This window comes from Haemaphysalis longicornis, unplaced genomic scaffold (genome assembly GCF_048455015.1).
Source record: "Haemaphysalis longicornis isolate Haplotype H1 unplaced genomic scaffold, Haemaphysalis longicornis Haplotype H1 scaffold_4, whole genome shotgun sequence".
NCBI classification, from domain to species: domain Eukaryota; kingdom Metazoa; phylum Arthropoda; class Arachnida; order Ixodida; family Ixodidae; genus Haemaphysalis; species Haemaphysalis longicornis.
The window spans coordinates 58,297,522-58,321,543 of NW_027526361.1; the positions used below are offsets into that span (position 1 = coordinate 58,297,522).

The 24,022-nt window shown below is 50.4% G+C and overlaps 2 protein-coding genes and 1 long non-coding RNA gene across 9 annotated transcripts in view; 1 reads left to right on the top strand and 2 right to left on the bottom strand.

Annotated features, from left to right (window-relative positions):
* The window catches only part of LOC144178761 (uncharacterized), an 86,989-nt gene extending 77,555 nt beyond the window's left edge, over positions 1-9,434 (bottom strand). Inside the window, exon 1 of the long non-coding RNA XR_013324060.1 lies at positions 8,608-9,434. This is a non-coding gene — a long non-coding RNA (uncharacterized LOC144178761). The remainder of the gene's footprint in view (positions 1-8,607) is intronic.
* LOC144178758 (uncharacterized) overlaps positions 1-19,082 on the top strand; it is a 131,530-nt gene extending 112,448 nt beyond the window's left edge. For 3 of the 5 annotated variants that reach the window (XM_077706860.1, XM_077706862.1, XM_077706861.1), the window contains 4 exons: positions 9,590-12,440; positions 13,116-13,224; positions 14,447-14,595; positions 17,235-19,082. In XM_077706860.1, the coding sequence (XP_077562986.1) occupies positions 10,034-12,440; positions 13,116-13,224; positions 14,447-14,595; positions 17,235-17,692 (3,123 nt within the window). In that variant the 5' untranslated portion in view covers positions 9,590-10,033 and the 3' untranslated portion in view covers positions 17,693-19,082. Of the gene's footprint in view, positions 1-9,589; positions 12,441-13,115; positions 13,225-14,446; positions 14,596-16,033; positions 16,066-17,234 lie in introns of all 5 variants that reach the window. The other 2 variants (XM_077706865.1, XM_077706864.1) reach the window with 2 other exon arrangements.
* Positions 19,083-19,901: 819 nt separating this feature from the next.
* LOC144178759 (protein NATD1) lies at positions 19,902-23,997 on the bottom strand. Of its 3 annotated transcripts, XR_013324059.1 has the most exons (4): positions 23,795-23,991; positions 23,428-23,537; positions 20,517-20,730; positions 19,902-20,120 (listed from the first exon to the last, which is right to left on the bottom strand). XR_013324059.1 is itself a non-coding variant. In XM_077706866.1 (3 exons), exons 1-3 carry the CDS (start codon positions 23,946-23,948, stop codon positions 20,608-20,610), a joined length of 387 nt encoding a protein of 128 aa, XP_077562992.1. In that variant the 5' UTR covers positions 23,949-23,997; the 3' UTR covers positions 19,902-20,607. The 3 variants fall into 3 exon arrangements, 2 of the variants coding, with proteins under 2 accessions (XP_077562992.1, XP_077562993.1); XM_077706866.1 differs by having other exon boundaries at positions 19,902-20,730; positions 23,795-23,997; XM_077706867.1 differs by lacking the exon at positions 20,517-20,730 and having other exon boundaries at positions 23,795-23,994.
* Positions 23,998-24,022: the final 25 nt, after the last annotated feature.

Here is a 24,022-nt window from a genome sequence, read left to right on the forward strand (position 1 = left end):
CTCGTTTCGAGGCTTCCACCACGCGTGCCGCTCGCTGGATCGTTCCTAGCTCGCCGGTGGTTGCTGCTTCCACCCCATAGTTTTTGTCCCTGCCTCATTTCCCCCCTCCCCCCTCTTTCTGTATTACGGGCTTCTTTGTCCGTTCAGCTTTGGCGATCATTTCCGCCTTTGAGCACTACTTGTTTGCTTTTATTTGTGTTTCTTTTTTTTTTCTTGCCCTCTTTTTTTTTCCCATCGCTTCATCGTCGCGTTCGTGCGTCTGTGGTCGGTGTTCCTGTTTCAGCGCTCCTCTCTTTTATCGATGGCGGCGGCGGCGACGCTCGTTGTGCGCCCACGTCGCCGCGTCGAGCGGTACGTGCGACGACCGTCGTTGAGTTCTGTCTCCTCCTCGCCCCTCTCCAATATCTCCCTCCCACCATCGCGCTGTCGTTCCAATCCCAACGAAGGTAGGAAAAAAAAAAAAAAGCCCCTCGGTATCCCCCTCCGTTCGGCCGCATCGTTCTCTGCGCTGTTTGTTCGTTTTCTTCGCGAGCTTACGCTTACCCAGCGGCGGCTGCACGAACTGTCTCTGCGCTTGCTTTTGGTGGACGCTTCCCTCTCCCCCCGCTTTATTCTCTTCTACTTCTTTTATAGCCGGACTCTCTCGCTGCCTGTCCCTTTAGCCGAGTCGCTTACAACAACCTCCCCATCGTATACTATATGGCTGCACCACTGCCGCTGCTGCTATTGATTTTGATGCTCATTGCTGCCTTTTTTATCCTGTTTTTCTGCTGGCTAGTGCTGCTGCCTTGTTTTCGTGCTGTCCTCCCTCTTGGTCACGCGTTCTCTTTTTTTTTTTTTACTTCTTTTCGTCTCAACTCATCTCGGAACTTTTTTTTCGCGGTCTTTTGGATGTTGGGGGGGGGGGGGGGGCGATTTGGCACAACGCAGGAAAGTTGGTGGGTGGCAGTGCGCGTTTTCTCCTGCTCTTGCTTGTCGTGCGATCGCCCATCGCTCGGCTCTTTTTTTCTTCTTTCCTCTTTCCCCCGCCGCGTTCTCTTTATTCCACTCCGTGCTGACCTTTTCGGTTGATCGCGAGCCCGAACGCGCACGCACGCGTGAGTGAGCGACCGCGACGCGCCGGCCTGGCTTCCCCACCCCTTCCCCTCTCTCCCCGCGGGGGGGCTGCTGCTGGCACGACGTAGTGTGAAAGTACGCGCTCAGCCTCTCGACGCCAGCGCAGCAGGTTCATCTGGCTGGTGCGGTACCTGACGTCCCGAGCTGTGCTTTGGGTGCTGGTACGTGCTCGGCCGACGCTACCATTCCGGTGGCAGAACTTTCTTACTGCTCGCAGCGCTTCGGTGTGGAGGGTTTTATCGTTTATCGCCCGGGTTTGGTGTCAGACACCATTATAAACATTTGACCCCTCTCTCCCATACCCTCGCGATTGGGCGTAACGGAGACAAGGAGATTCTTGCGTGAGTGGCGGGAGGGAAAATTTTCTCCAATAAATAAAGTGTTGTGAAACCGCTTTACTCAAACTTCCTCCGCAAGATTTGAAATTCCTCTTCTCTACGCAATAGCCGAAATTTACCCCACTCTAGTGACGCGGTCAATAGCTGTGGTTACGTCACCGGATAAGCAGCCGTTGCGACATTCAGTGCTTCTTTACAATACACAAAACGTACCGCTAATTTCTGTCGGGAGTGACTTGTGCCAATGCAACATTTGTAGATGGCCACGACTTCGGGATGTCCGTCTGTTGTTATTTTCCTCGGCTTTCCTCAAAATTTTCCTCGTTCTTTTCTTTTTCTTAGCCCTATATACCGTGGTTCGGCTGTTTACTGCTTTTGCAAACTAGATATTTGCTTGATTGCTTCATTGACGTCTGAAGCTTATCGTCGCCAGCTAAAAGTATTAAGTATCCAGCTCAGATGTACTTAGTACTAAGTGCTTTTTGTTGTTGTTGTTTGACAGGTAAATGAACCTTGTGGCCTTCCCGTCCGCGCGCCCGATTACGCTTCTCATTAACTTGTAAACAAGAGAACTTGTAGTTGGTTTTCCTGAGCTGCTGCGGTACTCTGCCAGTTGGCTTTGCGCAGCTGGTGCTGGCAGATTACGTCCAGGATTTCGCCACATAACAGAACAGGAAACAAGCTGTGTGGGAGCCGAGTATCCCTACGTGACACTAGCGCGGCAAAAAGCAGGCTTGTTGCGGCCTGATTGACGAGCGAAACTGTTTCCGGCGCGCAAAAAAAAAAAAATGTAGATATAATCTGACGCTGATTGTTATATAGGTACGGGAGCACGCCTAATTATGTTCATTTGAGTCAGGAAGCAGGCCCAAGTGGGTTTTGCTCGTTGCTTTAGCGTGTGGGCATCTGACTGGACATAAATTCCTGATTTTCGATCTCTTTTGGCATTTTGCGCTCTGTCGCAGAGCGACGGCTCTTTTGCACTGCGCGTGCTCGTCACTCCTCTTATCCAGCCCTTTTTTTTTTTTTTTTGCGCCTGTCGTGTGAGTATAGAAGGCGTTATTGCCCTTTCCCCCTATCTACGCCGCGCCCCTAGCTTTTCTCGCGGTGTTGCTGATCGCGGAGGCCGTGCTCCCCCCACTGCACAGGCGCAGCGCGCACTGACACCATTCTCCTTCGGGGGATGACTGTCCAGAGGTTCGTCTGTTCCCTCCCTCCACATGACACGACACATGCGCACAGTCGGAATTTTATTTCCTCCATTAAAGCGCCAATTTCAAAATGTATACTTTGGGAAATGCCGTTACTGGATCATCAATATCGCACAGCGGTCGCTCAACAGCTGCCGTCGTGGGTCGTATCACCTGGAAGTGATTATATTTTTCCTTCGTGAGGTGACGTCACACGCCTTCCAGGTCATCATCCTCGACGCAGTGTTGTATAGCTTTGCGGAATGTGAGTGCTCAGACACTGTATATAACATGGGGGGGCACCAGCCCGAATGCCGCATCCTGTTACTCTACTTGCTTATTTTAATGGCGAACGTCGTTGTACAGATCTAAACGTGCCATCCACGGCATATTATAGGTCTGTTTGGAATCGGAAAAAAAAGCAGCTGCGGAGAGGACGTGGCGCGGTAAAGGAGCGCCAACCTAATTAAAAAGAGCGCTTCCATTGGCCCCGCGGTAACAGCAGCTTCCAGAGACAGCGACCAACGAAACGCGTAAACTGTCTATACTAGTGTGTCGTTTGGGTGGAAGGAGCTCTCAGGCCTTTCCTATTTCCAGACTTTCCTGGCGTTTTCGCCACCTTGCGCAACTGGTGGCGTACTGATGTCACGTGGCCATGACGAGGGGGCCGCCGCAGGAGTGGACAGGCTGGGCTGCCGAAACTCCCGCTTAGCTGTTCGCTCGGCGAACCTTGGTCGTTTGAAAAACCCTACAGAAGAAAAACGCAAGTCTTGCTAATGCGAAGGCTAGAAGGGGGCGGCGGCGCATTCGCGGAGAATAACTCGCGACGTGTTCATGAAAATTTGTAGTGAGAATATCGGAGGGCAGTAGGGTGTGATAGGGGGCAAGGGTTAAACGAGTAGTGACACAAAATTCCAAAGCTTAGATAACTATGCTTTATCAAGAGATATCTCCCAGCAAGTTTCAGCACCGATCAGTATAACATATTTTAAATCCATTTCAATCTTTGCCCGCACGAGAAAGCCCAGAGCGGGCCGACGTGGGGGCTTCCGTGACGTAGCCGAGGCGCCAGCTGCGGTTGGCCAACACCATCTAGAAAAGGTCAAGATGGTGTTGGGTTGGCGCGCGCTGCTACGCCGTGTGTTCCACGTCACGGTTTTGGGACTGACGTCATGCTGCCCGGGCGCGTGGGGATGGTGAAGACCTCGACCATACCTCGGCCGGTCTGGGCGCACGCCCCGGGGGCTTCCGTGACGTAGCCGAGGCGCCGGCTGCGGTTGGCCAACACCATCTAGAAAAGGTCAAGATGGTGTTGGGTTGGCGCGCGCTGCTACGCCGTGTGTTCCACGTCACGGTTTTGGGACTGACGTCATGCTGCCCGGGCGCGTGGGGATGGTGAAGACCTCGACCATACCTCGGCCGGTCTGGGCGCACGCCCCGGGGGCTTCCGTGACGTAGCCGAGGCGCCGGCTGCGGTTGGCCAACACCATCTAGAAAAGGTCAAGATGGTGTTGGGTTGGCGCGCGCTGCTACGCCGTGTGTTCCACGTCACGGTTTTGGGACTGACGTCATGCTGCCCGGGCGCGTGGGGATGGTGAAGACCTCGACCACATGCTCGACCATACCTCGGCCGGTCTGGGCGCGCGCATGTCCAGACCGTCAGCGGTGCGACAAGAGTATTGACATCACGTGCAGCCTCCTGTCATGGCGGCCGCTCGGCGTTCGTTTTGTCGAAACCGAAACTGACACGAATAAACGACGCCGTAAATGATTGTTTACGCTGCGATCGACGGCCGAATGTGCCATTCTATGATTAGTGGTCTAATAGGCACCCATAGCAGCGAAAAAAAAAAAAAACGTAACACGAAAATTTCGTGTCAGTACTCCTTTAAGGCTTGGGCGAGTTGGTGCATAATTGCAAAGGGGAACAGCGCAACGCAGGGGAAACACAAGAAAAAGGAAGTGAGAACCACGAGCGCTGCGTTGTCACTTCCTTTTTCGTGTGTTTCGTCTGTGTTGCGCTGTTCCCCTCCTTTGTGATAGGGGGCCCCATCCGCTTTAGCTGTTACATCTCTCTCAGGTGGCCGCACGAGGAAGCGCGATTATTTTCCTGCGCTATAAATGCCAAGCCCGTCAATACAGTCATGCACTCCTGTGTCTAACGACGACGGCGGTTGAACGCGAACTTTTATCGTGACACGACGACGACGGTTGAACGCGAAGCTTTCTCGTGGTGGATTCTTTGGTCGGCCAATGCGAGTATGTGCTGCTACTATGGAGGTATGCACCACTTTTCTAGAATACCCAGAGCAACTCTCCTGCTTGCACGCGGTAGGCCTAACGTGTGGGTTTGGCATGTACGGCGCGAATCTGTACCTGCTGCTTGGCGTTCGCGTCGACCTTGTCGAAATGGACCAATCGGATTCACTTCGTGGAGATGGCGGAATTTTTTTTTTTTTCTTTCACTTCACCCACGATCATCCATCGTCAGAGAAAGTTGGCTTTCCTGCAGGGCGTATTGGTGCACAACGGCATCAGTAAGGAACACTAAGCCTTCGCTTTAAAAAGTATGTCATTACGTTTTCACCTGGGTTGTCCGGCCTTCGTCCCGACGTGGCCCAAACCCCCAAGCGTGCTTCACCGTGCATTCACGCGTACCGCGGCGAAACTCACCCACGAAATCGTCGTAACGATCGCGTAATAAAAAAAAAAAATAAATTCAGTGCCCCTCCGCTCTGTGAAGAAGGACGACCAGTGAAGTTGTGGGGGTGTAATTTTAGACTCGCCTTAACGGCTAATTAATTGTCATAATTTTTTTCCGGGTAGTTCTGGTAAAACAGGTTACAGCCATTTTTTTTTGTAAACCACACTCCTTCCTTACATGACCGTGTATAAGCAGCAGACAGTTATTCTGTAGCGTTTACCATTTCACTGCGATGTAACTTATAATGACAAGCAAATGAAACTCGGCGTAATGGCAGAGTTGTCTTGCCGGCTAAATGTCATGTAATTTGTTCCGGGATACATTCGGTAACACAAAAGTTAGAGCTGTTCTCTGTAACCACACTCCCCCCCCCGTAGTAGATGACCACTCTGCAACACTTGATGCGGTAAAGCCAACTTACAAAAAAATGCACCGATTTTTTCTAAAGTCGGCTTCACCTCTGTACGAAAACGCATTGTTGGGAAGGCATTTTTTCAGGCGCAATAGAAGCCGTCTTATATCAAAATATGAAAGCATTAGAACCTTGTCTTAATTTTTTGCGCATTTTTCTCATACGCTGGATGTGTGGCGCACGGTTTTACGATCTCGGGAAATTAAGTGAGCGTCGTAAAGCGGCGCTACGCTCGTGTGCGATTCTTGTCTACATCGCTGTGTTGACGGAGATAATCTGCTGGATCCAAGCCATAGACAACTTCGCTGTAAAAAAAAGGAAAACTGCGATCGTGCCGATGTGTTGACAATCGACACCGCATGCAAGCAGTCGGAGCGTGTGGTCATGTGATTTTGCGTTGATTTGAGTTGATTGATTTGATCTTGGTACTTCGTTGATATTAAGTTTTCAGGGAAAGAGCGGGCCATGTTATCGTGACGTGTTTCGTTCTTCGCGCAACCTGCTGTGGGTTCCTTAGTCCCCCTCACCCTGACCAGATTCGCCGTTCCGTGTTCATGATATGGCGATTAGTGATACGCCGTAGCTGCGCAGATGGACGCTCAACGGGGAGCATTAGAAGGGTCTGTTGAACAGGGAAGACAGCTCACAGGTCCGTAAAAAGCCCTGGAAGAAGGCACGTTCACGGCCGCGAGAAAGACTACTTCCCTTGAGCAGATTTTAGAACGTGCCGCGAAATATAACCACGCCGGCTGCGCTGGCGTGACGTGATGCGGGGATGCCGAGCGCGAAAATTTGATTCATTGATTGACTGATTGAGGTGCTCCGCTGACCTGCCGTTTGAATTCCAGGCGTTTTTATTCATAAAGCAGCAAAAGTGTCTTCTACTCTGGTGGAATTTCAAGGAAAGGTGGTGCATTCGGTGCATTCCCTGCGATGCGTTTAGATTTCGCAGTCGAAAAGTATGCCTCACCTTCAGTTAAGACAGTTGCCTGGTCGTGTTTTGTGGCTTATTAAAGAGCGGGGACTTTATTCTCGGAGATGCCCTGCACCGTCATTAGCGAATGCGTGGAGTTTATTTATTGGTTGAGGAACGGAGCCTTCAGCGAGCTTTTAACGTTCGATCGCAATTGCGCCAGGCACCCTGCCTATGTTATGCTTGTTATTGCTATCGAAAGGTGCGCAATCGGCACGACCTCGTCACGATTCCCCCAATAACGCCCGCAAAATCGTCGACGGGTGTAGCAAACAGTATGCTAATTCAGTTGCTAAAATATAATTTATTTGTGTTAGTAATTTATTAAGCGCTGTGAAAGTCCGCCGGTGCTGTGATCCCGAGAAAACGACGGATTACTTGCTTGCCACACAAAAAGCATTTTGCTTATTCTTATGTTTCGGAAAAAAACTTCGGGTTGGAAGGCTGTCAGTTATTGCCAGTTTCGTAGGAACTTCCTTGTCAGTTACTTCTCTGTGCTTGTTGCAAACTATTTTTGTCATGAAAGATTTACGCTGCGAGGTAGATTGTGAAATCTAAGTTCCTGAAATGCACGCTTTGATGAACGGCTCCTGCCTCCCGTTTTTCGCTGTTGTGCATAAATGTATACTTATCATTTATTATACGATGTAAAATGAACGAAGCACGCTAGTTCGCGCGGAAATTTCCGTGACGCGGACCACTGTATTGCCATTTCACCGTTTGGCTGGCCAAGAAATAGCGACAGTGGCACATTCAGATGGAAGACTAATTAAAAACGGGGTACTCAATAGTGCAATTCATGTGCTATTTTAACCGAAAACGCGGACGACGTTCTCGCGCGCGCGCGCGCTGTCACTTTTCCTCCTCCTTTTTCGTGTTTTATTCCTGCCCGGGGTTGAAATATCCTTGCGCTAAACGAAATATGTTTGACGTCTGCTATCAGGACAACGCTGAGTTACTGCGGTTACCTACCGCTTGATTGGCCTGCACTACGGGAAGCGATCACGCAGTGTTGTCCTCCGCCGTTTGGTCGAATTTCGTCGAACGGACTTCTTGCCGAACCCCCATTTAAAAAAAAAAAAAAAGTGTTTCTTTTTTCATTTTGTGTTTTCAGTAAGCGAAAATGGCTTTAGTTCAGCGCGGCTGCCCAGGGCATCGTCGATCACGCATCGTCGCACGTGTTCGAGGCGCGGATTGCCGAAGGAACAGGGGGAAAGAGGAAGAGATAGTGAGAAAAAGAAGCGTCGGTGTGGCGACGCCGTTGCATGCAGCAAGTGACGTTGTTGCGCAGCGCAGGCGTCCGCCTCCGCGCTTCTCACTTCTGCACGAGGCAGGGCGGCAGTCGCGCGTTTCACAACATCCCCCGCGCTGCGCTGACCTCGCGGTTGCGTCACCGTGGACGCCGAATCGCAGCCGCGCGCATCGACGGTCGCGGAGGGCTCGCGGCCACGTGGCTCGCGTTCCTTCGTTGCGGCCGCTGAGCTGCAGATGCTTATCCCGCGATCACGTTACGAAACGAGATTCGAGGACTGTACTCAGCCTTTGTCCACCTTGGTGATGAGTTCCTTGGAGGTTGCTGTGTTGGGTCTGCAGGATTTTTTTTGTTTTACTTTCGACTGGGGAAACCTTAAAGCCTCAAAAAGAAATGGGGGTGAATGGTTGAATGTAGGAAAGAAGTTGTAACGTAGTATTTTGGTTACATACTGCCGCTACTGTAGCATGAAGATTGCAGTGAAGAAGTCGAAACGTTGAAGGGGTTTTAAAGGTTAACTTGTTTAATCTACTGATGACATTGGTGACATTTAGCACATACGAACTTGAAACAATTACACTTATTACATAGATGAAAAAGACAGTCAAAAGATTAAGGGTACTTAGCGGGACATAGCTGGCGGGCGAAGGGCTCCCGGCGGGAGGGCACGACGACGGGCGGCAGAGTTTCTGAAGTGAGCTGGTGCAGGCCGCCCTCTCGCTCTCTGCCCTCAATAGCCAGAGGGGCCGCGTTATATTTGCTTCAAGCTGTCCGGTGGGGGACGTATTGGGGGAAAAAGCGCATCCTAGCGTGTGCGGACTGCGTGGAAAAAGGCTGAGGCACACCCGCAGCCAATCAGGAAGACGCTTCTTAGCTCCAATCAGACATGTCCCCGCCAAAGTGAAAAGGAAAAAATCACACACAGAACACACAAAGTTCTAACTCGAAGGCGCCCGTTTCTGGCAAAAGAATTACTGGTGAGAATAAAGTAAAGGTATACAAACTCGAAAAGGAGAAAAGAGAGGTGGCCGTTTGGACGAGACCGGGGGTCGGAGAACATAGCGGCCCGCGTAGGCGCGCAACGGGGGTCAGAGACGCCAGTGCGTGCGGTAACACAAGATGCGTGGATGGTCCCTCTCGAGAGCCGCGTCTCCCGGGTCGGCCGACGGGCCAACACACACTTCGCATGCGTTTCTTAAAAAAAAGGGCCAGGGCCCAGCCGCGTCCGAAGCGCTTTCACCCAAAACACTTGGGAGGAAGAGCCCCGGCGGCGGGAACAGAACTCAAAACAAACAGAAAAAATCAACAAAACTCCGCTTCGCGACAAAGTATTGAAAAAAGAGAAATGCTCTCCGCTTGTCACAGTGGTTAACACATGGCACTCCCTACCTCGTTCAAATCATCATCAGCGCAGCTTACATGCAGTAACACAGGTGGTGTTTAATGCATTACTTTGTGACATTTTTCTGCGAAACACGGGGTGCAGCAGCCATTGCATGCTTTCGTACAGAATGCTACGCAGCAGTTCACATTGCACAACACCTGCGGCAATTGAATTGTTGCCCACTCAAATACTCATCCGACTTTGTTCTCGTTCTGTGCAGGAAACCTAAATGGAATGGAACTCGCCAAGCTTCCCACGAAAGGCACGTCCCTCTAACAAGCCATCATTAATACGGGTAACAAGGAAAGTGGCAAGCCTCAGCACATCTGCTCCCCCCTCACTCACCAATCTACTACCTCAACGTGTATAGATAGACTCGTCATATTCACACCTTGCCAGTTCAGAAAGGAGGTGTTGCTGGCTACGTAACCGAAGTACCCTGAGCTATAGGAACATATTTTTGCTTCCTGACACCGAGTGGAAGTCCGTTGTCTGATGCCAGGCACTGCAGGCTTCTGAACACTTGACAAGGAAGCCCGGCAGTTCTAGCAGGCAGCAGGCCTCCCGTAGGAGAAGAAACAAGACCGTCCCGTGGGTGGCCAGCGCAGCCCAGGCCGTTCGGAAACCCCTACCCCTGCTGCGGTCTGTACTGGAGCCTCGTGCGATGATTCTGCCGTGCGACATCGCCAGCAGCCATGTCAGCAGCAGCTCGTCCTCGGTGCGCCCGTGCACGGTGCCGTCGCTAAGCGTCCCGTCGTCGGCTGCGCCCATCTTCGCCAGCATGGAGCAGCAGCAGTCCTCCGAGCAGCTGATGGCGCAGTACGCCGCGCACGTCCTGCGCCAGCACCACCAGCAGCAGCAGGCCAAGCCGTACAGCCGGCGCACCCCGGCCGCCAAGCCCTACTCGTGCGAGCAGTGCGGCCGCGGCTTCAAGTACCTCCACACGCTGCGCTTCCACATCAAGACGACGCACGACAGCGCCGCGCCCGCCGTGGAGCCACGCCTTTCGAGGCTTCGGAGGGACGCTCAGCCGGCCAACGAACTGTCGTCTTCCTTCTGCGGCGCGGAGCCTCCGGACGTGGCCGACTGCCGCGAGGAAGACCTGTCGCTGCCACAGCACGCGAGGCAGGCCGCCGAAGGCTCGTCGTCGCGCTCCGAGCCGGATGTACCTCCAGAGTTTCCCCAGGACGTGGCCCCCGCGATCGAACGGGAGCCGCCGCCGCCGTCGCACCAGCAGCAGGCTGCCGCGGTAAAGAACGAAGTGGTTGAGCCACCGGACAGCTACGGAGTCCTGAAGTCGGAGTCCCACGACACGCCGACCACGACGTCCTGCGTAAGCGGCCTGCCTCGGATGAGCGCTGCCGCGGCGGCCAATTTGGGTGCGAGCCTGGCCGCGGCCGGCCTGCCGCCGTCCTCCCTGCTGGGCATGGATGCGTGGCGGAGCATGAAGCTCCAGGCGGAGGTGCCCCTGGCGAGCAAGGTGGACGTGGTGAACCCCCTGACGGAGCAGCAGTACACCCTGTACAAGTGCGGCATCTGCGGAGAGACGCACCCGAGCCTGCGCGGCCTCTGCGACCACCTGCAGGCGCACACCCGCGTCATCAAGGAACACCACTGCGACAAATGCGGCGCCGTGTTCAAGTGGCGCAGCCAGCTCCTGGTTCACGAGCAGGTGCACCAGGTGATGGAAGGCAAGGCGGGCTTGTCGCCCTCGGGGCTTCCCGTACTTAACCCCCTTCCCGACGCACTCATCGGCGAACCCCGGGTCTCCTTCGATCAGGCTCTTCAGCTCGGCGCTCTGGCCGGACACTTCCTCCAGCCGGGAGCTTTGCCCAACATCGCCATGAGCCTCCCGCTTTCTATGCCCGGAACAACCTCCGTGGTGCCATCGTCAACGTCTTCGATGCCGGAGTTTACGTCACATGCTCCGCCGCCGCCACCGCCGGCGCAATCGCGCGCCGGCGGCAGTTCCTCCTCCAAGGGAGGCGGCCAGTCGTGCCCCTCGTCGAGCCAGGAGGTGGGCATGCGACTGCCCTTCCAGTGCAGCTACTGCAGCAAGTCGTTTGACCGGATCTTCTCGTTGCAGCGCCACGAGCGCATTCACACGGGCGTCAAGCCGTGCTACTGCAAGGCGTGTGGGCGCGGCTTCAGTGAGCGTCGCAACCTGCGGCACCACATCATCCGCTTCCACTCGGACGTCAGCCAACGGGACCAGCTGAGACGGCGCCGGCGCGCGGCGGCCGCTAGGAGCCGCGCCGCGGCGGCGCCTGCCGGCTGCGGCGGCGCCAACGGGGGCGCTGCTGCCAGCGGGGGCGGCAGCGACCCCGCGGGCGACAACACTCAGGGCTCGCTCAAACTCGTCTCGTTCCTCAAGGACACGGCGGCGGGCATGCTCAACTCCGTGGACGAGGGCAAGGAGGAAGAAGAGAACGACGAGGACGACTTGGAGGACATGGACGACCTGGAGGACAAGGGCGACTTGGACGACGACGATGACATGAGGGCAGGGGACGACGGTGGCTTCGCTGAGAATGGAAGCCCAGACGGCTTCAAGGAGGATGACCACCGGTTGGATGGAAGCAATCCAGAGCTGTCGGACGAGGAAGGAGCCAGCCCCATGGCGCCAGAGATGCCGGTTGCCCTTTGCACAAAGGATACCAGCAGCCCCGGCCGGTCGGTTGAAGCAGGCAAGAAAGTTGACGAGGAAGAGGGCGAGGAGGACAACAGGACCATCATCTATCCCTTGGATGCGGTGCCTATGGCGACGGGACCTGTCGAAGCGGCACAGGCAGACGACCGGGCCGTAGGTGATGGTCCTTTGTCCTCGCAGGACTTGGATGCGAGCAACGAAGAAGTGAGGCGGCCAACAACGGGCAACCGGAGGAAGAAAGGCAGGCCCATGCGCTACGAGCCAGCCATGCTGGAGGCTCCGGAAGACTGTGGGGGCGATCGGGTGGCCGGCACCAACAGCGCGGAAAGCAAGCCTCGCGAAGAAAGAGCCGCTGAAGATGAGGTGAACCCATACTCGAAGGAAGAAATGGCAGCCTGGATGCAGCTGGGTAGATCAGCAGGTGAGGTTGCCGGAAGGGAAGGCACATTTGCTTATTGCTTACTCAGAGCCAGCCTCCCCAGTCTGTGGGGGTGCAGCATGTGTGAAAACAATTTTATGACTATTGAACAGGCTTTTTACTAAGGCGTCCAGTATAAGTCTGAAACAAAGAGGACTGCTGGAACAGACAGTTTCTTGCTAGATTCATCGCTTCATCTGCAGTAGCATCTTTCTGCATCTGAAGTGACTGCACTTGCCAGAAGTGGTAGCATTCCTACCTAGCTGCTCGTTCCTCTAGTGCACTTCCGACAAAATTATGCTCACGCTGATTTTTGCGTTTAGCAGCGCAGTGCTCTTACGTACAACAAAAACAGTGGCTGTAAATGATGCTCATATTCTTCCTTTAACTCAGATATGCGCATTTTTTCAATGTGGTAATATTACTTGCTAAAGGCATGCTTGCCTTTTTTTACTGATCACGAAGCCCTGTAACTTTAAAGGCACTCTGCTGACATAGCGAGGCAAAGTCTGGGAATTTGCTGGCTTGGCTCACTGAACTCGTCGTCATTTTTCATCTGGCTAGTTACTATGAGCTTTACAGATCTATGCGGTTTGCAGAGACAGGTCTGATTGCCACATCAGTTTAGCAGCCCGCTGGCATGCCCCATGGTGTTGATTTCTCCTGTTGTGCTTCCAGCAGACAGCCCAGGCAGCTGCGAGAATGGGGATGCCAGCAGTTCGGACTCTGGTGGTAAAGTGGGAACGGCTGGCCAGGGGACGTTCTTCTCGGCGTACAACAACCCGAGGTAGGCATTTCCTGCCCGTTGGTTCGAGACCTAACACTGCAGCAGTTAATGCACGGGGAGGGCCACATTGCAGGTTGTTTGTTGCTCTTGCGCGGTGCTTAGGGGACAAGCGTTACACTTCAATGTGCATGTGCTGATTGTTGTGTTTTAACAGTTTTAGCCTTAATGTGGGGTAAAGTTGTGCATTTTATGTTGGTGATAGTGTTAAGGAAATAAGTTTGTTAAATGCTGGAAGTTGTACTTAGTATAACCCTTATTTAGCTTATAATTTTTTTTTTGTTCTTTCGGCTGCTTGTGTATACTGGCAATCTGTTTACAAAGCCTTGAGCTGTTGCGATGGCTTCTGTCCCTGCAGTACCATAATGGCAAAAAGGGGTAAGGAAGTGCTTAAAGAAGGGTCGCGGTGCATATACGACAACAGTGACAGTTCTTGTGCTGTGTCCTCTAACGTTATCTTAGTTTATTGACGGAATCAGCGTTCACAATGTGTTTCACGAACGAACCGAGTTAATTTTGCCTGTGTCCATTGTCGGGTGCATTCTTTTCCTTTTCACAGGTGTGTCTTGTGGCTAGATAAGTTCACACTGGCTAAGCTCTGTCAGCGGTGTTGGTATGACCCACACATTCCCACAGGTTTTCTTAGATTGTGGGCACTGCTCTCTTGTAATCATGTTTGGCAGCTGTCCAGTATGGTGCTAGGACTTCAAAAAATGCGAGAACCATTTTTTTGGCCATGTTTTGCCACTGCGCACTTTGTAATTTTCAGTTCTGGTAGTTTGTTCGTAATACCCAAACGGCACTTGTGGACTAATGCGCACTGAGTGCTGTGTGCAGTTTTTTGTAGTTTGCACTGGAAGAAATAAGTGGTATTGGCTGCCACAATTTTTAATTAAGCCCAGAGTTAGCACTCAAGTGGCATTCTATACATCCTCTGACCTCATTTGTAAGCACTGTTTTCAACCAACAAGTTTTGCGTGGTTGATGACCATGTATGAAAGTGACCTAAAAATAGGGCAAATTTGTATGTTTTATGCTGCCCCAGGCAAGAGTAAAAGAGAAAGTGTTGATCCCCTCAAGATGTTCATCGCGTGGTCACCGCTCTTGTGCGTGAGGGTGATCCACCTCACCCACTCTTCTAGTAGGCAGCACGGTGTGACGTCTGTCTCTCTGGCTCACTTTGACAGCCTCAGACGATCTTCTTCCCTGTTCGCTGTCCATTCAGGTTGGACGTGGCCGAGCGACCCATCAGCCGGGAGGAAGCCTGCACCCCTCAGATGGGCCCCGACGGGAAGTTTGTCTACCCGTGTTCCTACTGTTACAAGACCTTTTGCTCTACCTCTGATCTCAACCGGCACATGGACTTCCACGAGGGTAAGGAGGCAGCCTGGAACCGCATTTGGTCCCACCGTGATGTGGCTTCTCTGCTCAAGTTGGAGTGGCACAGCGCAAACAGGCGAAGGACAGAGGAAGAAGGCACGGGAGTGTTTGGTTGCAAAGGAGCACAAATGTACGTAACCCACACACGCACAATCTGGTGTAGTGGAGACACAAACACAAACTGAAGCGTAAGATGAAACGAGAATACGGGCATCACAATCACTCACACGGGTAGGAATTAGCTAGAAACACCTTTTCCTCCTCCATCCTTTGTCTGTTTATGCTGTACCGTTTCAGCGTGAACACCCACCAGCTCGCCCAACTATCCGTTTTGTTTAAGTGCGGAGCACTTTAGGGGCCTGGCTTGTCGTTGTAGCTCATCTGGGGTCATGGCGTCAACTTCCAGGCTGACACTGAAACTAGTCAAGAGAGGGTGCCCCAGCCCCTTTGACAGCCTTCACGTTGAGTGGAACTGCTTTAATTTTTCGTCACCCACCTGTATCCAAACTGCCTCAATGCTCAGCTGTAGGAGTACAGCTCGGAGCACTTCTGTGAGCGCAACAGGTGATTGGGAACTGGTGATTACAAAAACAGTTATGAAGTAAAAAAATCGGAGCACCGTGTGCCACTTATATGTATGCCCATAAATTGAGCAACAACATTAGGCGAGCTTTTCGTGTCAGCATCTTCTGGGTTTTCTGGTGGATGCCCCTTGCCACCACATTAATTCTTGTTGTTAGCGTGTATGTACTTTCGTTTCATTTGAATGCTTCAATGGGGTAGTGGTGAACATATGAATGACTGAAGCACAGACTCACATCAAGACAAAACCTGTTTTGCTTGCCTTGCTTATACAATGCACAGAAAGCTAAAAAAATATGCAAAAACAAAAGCTTTGAGCGCAGTTAGCGCCAGAGAAGCATGTTGTCTAAGTTGATCGTTTTATTTTTCAATCACTTTTTTACTACAGTGCGCTTAGCTAGAGCCAAGAAGTGTGGCATATTTCTCTTTCTTTTTTTCCATTGTATCACTGTAGTGGGAGCGAGACATAAAAGATGATTCCTTTGCTGTTTGAGTTCATTGTATGATTTGCCATAGCATACTTCTTTTTCAGAAATGGCAGGTTGCGCTTCCCCTGTATGTTTCCAGTTTATATATACCGTCTGTCGGTACTTTTACCTTTCATTAATGCAAGCCCTTCTATATTCTTGTTCACAAAAAAAAAATAGTAGTAGCTTTTTCATTGTAGTGCCTTTTCTATTCAATGTGTGAAATTAGTTGATAGGTTCATTCTTCTCTTCCTTGGGAACAAAACTTGCGATGCTTGGCCTCCTGATGGTGTGCAGGGAGCGGTTGGCATGTTTCCTTGTTCCTTCTCTACCCTTCATCGCCTGTTTCTCCTCTTTCTCCTTCTCTTTCTGCTTTGTCTCAGCGGAGAATTGTTCCTTCAAGTCGATGTGAATTGTAAGTACCTTGCTTGGCTGCAGCTGCTGCTATTGCCACGTGCCCTCAGCCATTGCGAGAGACCTTTTCTCATTTGCACTGTCCTTGGCTTTTGATGATGCCACTTTTGTTATTTGCGCAGATGCAGGTTACGGAGCTTTTTACGGGAATGACATTTTGTATGGACTTACGGAATTAATACGGAAACAGACAGTTTATGTTGCCGCCTTGCAGAGATAAAGTGGCAAAAGATACTCTACCATGAGACGTCATTATTTCAGGAGGCGAAAAAAATCAATACATGGATGGGGAGTTTATGTAAATTCGACGAAGGCATCTTTAGAGAAACTGGTACGATTAACGCAAATCCAAATGACGAGGGCGGTTGCAGTGGAGGAACAGGACAATAACAAATGGCACTTGCTTCTTTTGTCCTACTTTGGAAGCAACGCCACATCACTGTACAAACACTTTTCGAGCGAGCGGCACCCTTAGCAAGGACTTGAGCAGTGCAACAACGCCTCTGCGTTACTGGTGTCATGTGTCCACTGGTGTCGTGCTAGTCAGTTTACCGCGTACTTTTCAAAATGGCTTGCCTTGGCTACACACCTTGCAGTCTCAGTGTTGATGTAAACAGACGAGAGGTACATGCGCATATAGCGACAAAGCCTGATTGGAGCTTGCCACACCTAATCAGTTGGCACACTGATTATCCTGCTGAACGGCACATTGCCAAGGTATCCAAATACTAGCTCTGCAGCAGCCAGCTACGTTATAGAGGTGATTTGACCCTGGTGTCGCTATACTGGGCGATGAAGCTCTGCGGTTTCAATGCACAGGACTGGCCGGTATCAACGTGCAGCGGCTGAGGCAAGGTGCGAGCAGGCTCAAAATTGAACTTGCAAATGCTTCAGCGCTGACAGGTCGAATTTTTAGTGTTATGTACTAGTTACCAGCTGCCATTCTAATTGATACACTACCCTTTATTCCAATTTAGATTAAGCAAAATTAAAAAGTTTTAAGAAATAAAATTAAGTAAAACTAAGAAGCTGTGTGCAAGTGGACTTGCACACAAGTAGCCATGCCCTCACGAAACCAGACTAGGCCCAACCACGTGTGCAAACAAGGCATGATGCCGAGGATGTTCCTTTACCGTAACGCCTCGCCTCCCCTCCCGTTCCTCCCTGCAGGCATCCGGCAGTTCCTGTGCCGCGTGTGCAGCTACCACGCGGTGACACAGTCCGATCTCAGCCAGCACGAGCAGAGTCGGCAGCACCTGGTGCGGCAGCAGAACGCCTGCCCGACCTGCGGCCTGGGCTTCAACTCGCGGGCCCTGCTGGGCGACCACGCGCTCAGCTGCGGGGCGGTCAGGGACCTCACGGCCAAGGTGGCCGGCCAGTGCACGGAGGCCAACAACAACGACCGCGGCTTCGAGAGCAGGAACGGCGAGGGGGCGCTGCTCTCCTCGTCCACCGAGAGGCTGTCGCCGACCGAGGCTAGCCGGCTGCCGCCGCCTCTTCCCCCACACCTCTCCTCGGTGGAAGACGGCGGCTCTGTGCCGGCGTTCTCGGGCGGCGACGGACGCCGTCTGGAGAAGAGCTGCGTCCTCTTAAAGAAGAAGCTGCTCTGCTTCGAGGGGGCGCTGTGAGCGAGGAGACGGCATGTGTGCCCCCCACCAGAGATCTCACATACTGCCTCGCCGTCTCTCTGCAAGTCCGCGGACATTGTCGGGCTTCTCCGAAAAGTGATATTCATAACGGGTCTACACGCAGACAAAGAACGATTAGACATACACACACACACGGAAACAGAAGTGGCGGTGAAGTGAAATGCCGGTGACTGATGCGTTTATTATTGTTCCCCCCCCCCCCCCATCTGCAGCCTTTGCACGTTGTAATGGCATCATGGTGACATTCCAGCCTGGTGACTACACGAAGGTGTGCTTTAGTTGAGTTTTCTTGGTTTCATTGCAACGTTAGATTACGTTGTTGCGTTTTTTTTTGTTTTTTTAGTGAAAATTTGCAAACAGTATCTTAGCAGTACTTTTGCTTTGCGTTATTTTTTGTTGTTGCTGTTATTGTTATTGCCTGAAGCACCAGCAGGAAAGTTGAAACTTGCTGGCTGCCCCTCCCACGAGTGGAATGTGTCATTATTTGAAGTTCCTTGGTTGATGGGTGTAAATAGTGTGGCATTTGGTGTTTGTTTGAGGCAGGGGCTCCGCCTGTTGCCCTTACTGTTTGTGTGAGGCAATAGGGAACGTTGTTCTTGCGCACCCATCTCGCTTACGGTGCTGGCTTGGCATACGTGCAAGAAACCTTCCTTTTTTGTTGGTTGTTTGGTTGCTTATTTGTTACTTAACTGTCTCAACACTTGCGAGCTTTGTCTTTCCCCCTCTTTGTGCAATCTGTTAAAGTTAAGGCAGGCTTTTTATGATTTCACTGAGCATTACTCTTTGCCTCAAGAAAGAGATCGCATTAGGAAGCATAGGAAATGCTTCCCAGCAATGTTTTTTCAGGTTACCTGACTGCTTTTTTCCCCTGCAGTGGCGCCGACTAGCGCCATGTGCAGATAGATACACATGAATACGGGTGTTTTTTTTCTTCTCAGATTCCAGATGACTCAGGGCTTGTAGTATATCTGATCTGACGGGTATTTCTTGCTTCGCTTAGCGGAGCAACAGAAAGCAACTTCACTGGCACGATGCCGTGAATCGAATGACGCGATGCGCGCGCGACGATGAGCACTTTTTCAAAAATGTATGGGTGGACTCTCGTAATTCTCCCCCTGCTTGTTTTTATTTGCAACGAACTTGCGGGATGTGTACCTAGTGTCGTGCGTAACAGCCTGTTATCTTAGAAAAGCTGTTGGCAATATATACGTGGCTGCGCGAATTGAACACTGTTGCGCAATTGTTATAAATGTGCTTTGGCCAAGTACACTAAAAAGAGAAAGCAAAAGAAACGGGAGTGTCAGTGTGAGTGTATTTTAGTGTCTCTCTGCAAGGCAATAAACATGTCAAAGTATAAGCTTTACGCTGACGACTGCAGTTGTCGGTGCCTGTCTTTGCCTTGGATGAACACGGTGACAGAACTACACCCAGAACTCACTTTTGTGGTACGCAACACCTGCAAGGGAGACACATGACGACTGTTTTTTCCAGCTGGCAGAGTGAAAACCTGCATTCACGAGCGAGGCATACTGCTAGTAGATGATGTGCAAAGGAAGCTGGAGGGGAATAAAGGCAGAAGCACTTGGGGTGAAGCCATGGCACCTGCCAGACATGAGAAATTGAAGCTCACTGTTATCTTTTACTTGGTTCGATCAGTGATGTTCAGTCAGTGGGGTTCTTCGTTTATCAGTACTGGACTTGCCACGGACTGTACAAGACTTCTGGTATGTTTTTTCTAGAGTCCCTGGACTACCCATGGGCTATTCGTGGCGAGTTTGGCCAGACTTATAGTGGAGGAAGTGGGTAATTTGAAATCTGCCTTAAGACTTTAAAGGGACCTTAAATATTTAATGCAGTATTAAGAAGAACATGGTTAATATAGATTTGAGTCTATAACGTGATGAAGCTCGTCCCCTCTTCTGTCCCATTCCCAACCCAGCAGTTGGTGGTAAGACATGGTGACAACATCGTATTACACATGGCATGCTGAGGCTGGTTGCCGGTAAGTTCAATTCCAACCCTGACGAATGATTGCCACTTTTGAAGAAGGCTTGTCAGCAAGCCCCACAGGGAAACAATGAAAGCTTGTGCAAAAAACAGGTGCAAGTGCAACCACTACGCACATGCACCTACTGCCTAAAACATAATGCAGTAAAAAAAAAATTAGGTTCACTTCTGACGAAAGACAAGCCCTTACAGAAAATTTATTTACAAACAGTGCACCACCATTCACATACAGCAAACACAAACTGCAGTGTTAAATTGATCATTAAAACAGGGATTGCTAGTGTCATTTTACAACATGCTTCATGTACACTGGGTCCTGCGTGTCGTAGTAGTACTTGACGAGGTATGTACATGACAGCCTTGCTTGGAGGTTTTCAGCGACAAGGTGATCAAACGCTGCCTGAAAGGCAACAGCAAAGTGCAGTTGTACTTCATACAAGGTGATCAAAGGCTGCCTGAAAGGCATCAGCAAAGTGGAGTTGTACTTCATACTACTATTTCACAAGCTCCTGAGCATGGCCTCATTCGGGTGCGCTCCCAGTTAAAGCTACCTTTCCCCAAGGTTCAAAATTTCACCACATAGCTTGGGAACAGGATTGCTGTATGGTGTGCAATAAATCTCAGAACTCTAAGCCACTGAAAGACTGCTTATGCCACTTTAAAAACAGTATCCACACAAGATGTACGGCACATACGTTGTAGTTCTACTGTCTCAAGATGCCTAAAGCCCATTGGCTTTTATAGGACAACACTCTGACGTAAGCTAAAGAAAGTCAAATGATCAGTCTCACAGCACCCCTTTTTCTCCGCGCTACAGTCCTATTGTGCTAGCTGGCATAGTGATCCTGGCATTTCCAAAGTGCCGTCTTTCCAGCCAACCAGGGACATCATGGCTTCACAATGTGGCCTTGGTACTGCTCCTTTGAAGCGTCTGTCTCCGCAAATTTGTTGACGTAAGGGCAGGTGATTTTGACTTGCAAATCTGTTCTGGCCACGTATTCGAGAGCAGCCTGCAACCAAATCGCGTTTGCCTCAGGGCACAGCAAGGAAAAATACTTTGATGGTTGGTACATACTTTGTGGGTAATGCAAGGATAAGTAGCTTGAGCATTTTTTTTCTAACACATAAATGAACGGCTTGAGACCTATGCGCTGCTGCCTGATGTAGTAGTGCAGCCACACAATTTTTAGAAAGAAACCGCTTAAATAACTGTGCAAGTGGCAAGGGGAAGGCGTGCAGATATAGTTGTCGGCATGTATGGGTTACCATCTAGGGCAACACTTCGATTAATATTCAGTGCAGACATGCCCAAACTGCAGATTATCGCCGGTTTGGCATGAGTACACTTCACGACTCTGGCATCCGCACCCCCCTCCCTCCTAATTTCTGCCTCCAAAGATTAGCTTCCTTTATGTGGTAGAAGAAACATGCACACAGGCATCAACTGCAAGCTACCGTCATCTTGCAGAGATGCCACAAAATGGCACGTTTACTTCCTTTGGAATCCTCAAACTAAAAGCCAGCTAGTGAAGCCCATCGCAAAACACATTCATGATAAAATACTAGTGTGACTCTCAACACTTTTTACGATGAAGGGTATCGGAATTTCTTCAGCTTGCACCCCGACACTGTACGTGCTCTGTCCAGACAAGAAGCTAAATGCTGCAATGCGTTTGTTTATCTCGGTAAAATGACAGATCTGCATCCAAAAAGAAATGACAGTATGAAGATGACGGAACCTCGGACTTTTCTTTCTCAATGGTAAGAAGATTTTACTTTCACGGAGAAAAATATTAAACCCCTTTGTCTCCTCTCTAGTGCTGCACTACAAAGCCATCAGTCTGACGCCACTGTGAGGCCAATCATAGAAGTTTTTCTCGGGCCTATCCAACCTTGCCTTATCTAAGACCGATCAAATTGGCCCAGCTCAAACCAAGACCTCATAATTGGAATTCTGTGATGCTGATTTTCCACAAGAAACCATACAAAGTAACCGAGACAAGCTTAGCGACTTCATGAAACATTGTATATGCCAAGTGACTCTACTCAGAGGAAGAATTCGTGTAGAAGAACATCTTCAATGTCTTGGCACTATCGGATCCAAACGGGAAGCTTCAGAAGCTGGTCAGAAAACTCCAGTGCTGTGGCGTTCAGTTGGAAGGTATGTTTCAGAGCACGGCTCTGATGTCATTGACAAGCTGAAGAAGGGTCTCAATAGCGGCAAAGCTTCCAACTTAGCGCTCGATAAATTTCCGAAAATTCAGGTCAAGCTATAACTCCCCATTTTCGTTTTGTTGTGTTCCATCTGACGAAAGTGCGAGAGAAGGGTTTGGGATACGGTTGCCCTCAAGAAGGCCGCTCGTGGTGTTGACACCAAGGTTGCCTTGTTAACATTAAAAAGGTTCTATGTTTATCTGAAGAAACGTGTTGCAATTGCAGCAGATGGTGCACCCTGAAGAATGCAGGTTTGCAAAAATGCAGGCCTGCTAAGTCCTCTGCGGAACGACATCTGCATGTTGGATTCTCCATCATGAACATCTGGTGGCGAAGCACTTTAGTTGTGAGGGTGTTATGAAGACGGTACTTTAAGTAACCTAGATACGATCAAATGCAAAAACCTACTGAGCATTCTACAACTTTCTCAAAGATGTGAGACTTGGTGATTTACCTAGAGATGGTTTCCTTTTGTGTGCTACATTTGCTGTCTGTGAGCAACGTGCTGGCAAGTTTTTTAGCCGATTCAAGCTTTTACGGAAGAGAAAGGGGAATGCCATGTCCATAAGGTAGGTTAGTCGATCTTGGCTACCTCACTGATTATTATATAGTGCTGCAGCACCTTGAAGTTTCAAACATATAACTGCAAGGGCAAGGAAGAATTTTCCCAAACAGTGTTCCCATTTCAAAACAAGCTGGAGTTTTGCCGAGATCTGCGAACAAACTTCGTCTAATCCACCTTTTGAAACAACAGCATGCTGAACTCACCAAATGTAAGCTTTCTGTATCATATTTCACCAAGCTTGAGGAGTTTGAGACTGACTAATTCCAACCTCGGTTTAAAGATGCCAAAGTACTCAAGCCATGCTTTTTAAAAATGGCTGGTGTGTTGAGCTGCTCTGACCATGGAAAGCTTTGTCGGTGATGTTGGAGCATTCAAAGCAGAGCTCCTGAAGTTCCAAGACGTAAAGATGATCATGCGATCTGAGGAGGCTCCGAATTCTGGCGGCAGTACCATAAGCAAGGTTCTTTATGTCAAGCATGTGAGCCAGAAACTTCTGTAAATGTTCAGATCCACCTACTACTGTGCGGCAATCCTAAACAATGGGGAATTGGACAAGACAGCCTGCGACCCTTACAGAGGAACAAGTAAATGAGCGGCTGCAGACTGCAACCACATGATTTGAGCAAAATATCAAGCTGCTTGTGTCCTGAAGTATGAAGAGGGACAACGTGCAATCACTGGCCCTGCAGCTTTATTGGAAGAAATATAAAAAAAAAATTGCCTCGCTCCCTTTTTTACTGCAGCTTTAGACTAAAATGATGATGTGCTATGGTCTTTGCGTATGCCTGTTTGGCAAGCATCGAGAAGTGGCGTGACATTGATTGCCGGGGGGGGGGGGGCTTATGGACGCTTACTAGACCCCTAACGGCAATGCCATTTGTGAGTGATCGAACAGTAGATGCCATTTCCCAATCACAGTCACCCTTACCTTGGCCAAGTGCTTGGCGATGCCTTTACCACGCAGTGAGGCTGGAACTTCGGTGTGGACCAAATCGAGGGTTTTTGGATCGATCACATCATATTGCAAGACAGCCTTATCTGAAAACACAATAGGAAGGTTGGCGGCTTTAAAGTGGAAGTGCATGCATAACTCCGAATGCAGGGGGAAGTTTCGGTTCAGGTGAGTGCAAACGCATCGGAACAGGAAATTCACTTAGAACAACGTTTGTACACAAAGCAAACTTTACAGTTAAACCGCAGTAATCCGCAAAAAGCGAGAAATGCAAGCGAAGTAAAAAAAAATCAAGGTGCCAATCACACTTCAATATGCCTTGAGATCGAGGTACAAGACCCACCTTTGCCAAGTTTTATGAAAAACTCATTGTTGTCCTTGTCGTGTTCGACCTTGAAAGACTCCGCTGACAAGTTTTGGGCAGATGTCATCACAGGCCGGTGTTTCCAAAAGCTAGAAAGAGGCGCTTTCCCGCAACCACGCACGATATTCGCCATTATTTGGCGGAAATAGAAGCAGACGCGCGCAACATGCAACACTAGCGACGTGTGGTGGCGTTTATAGAAGGCGC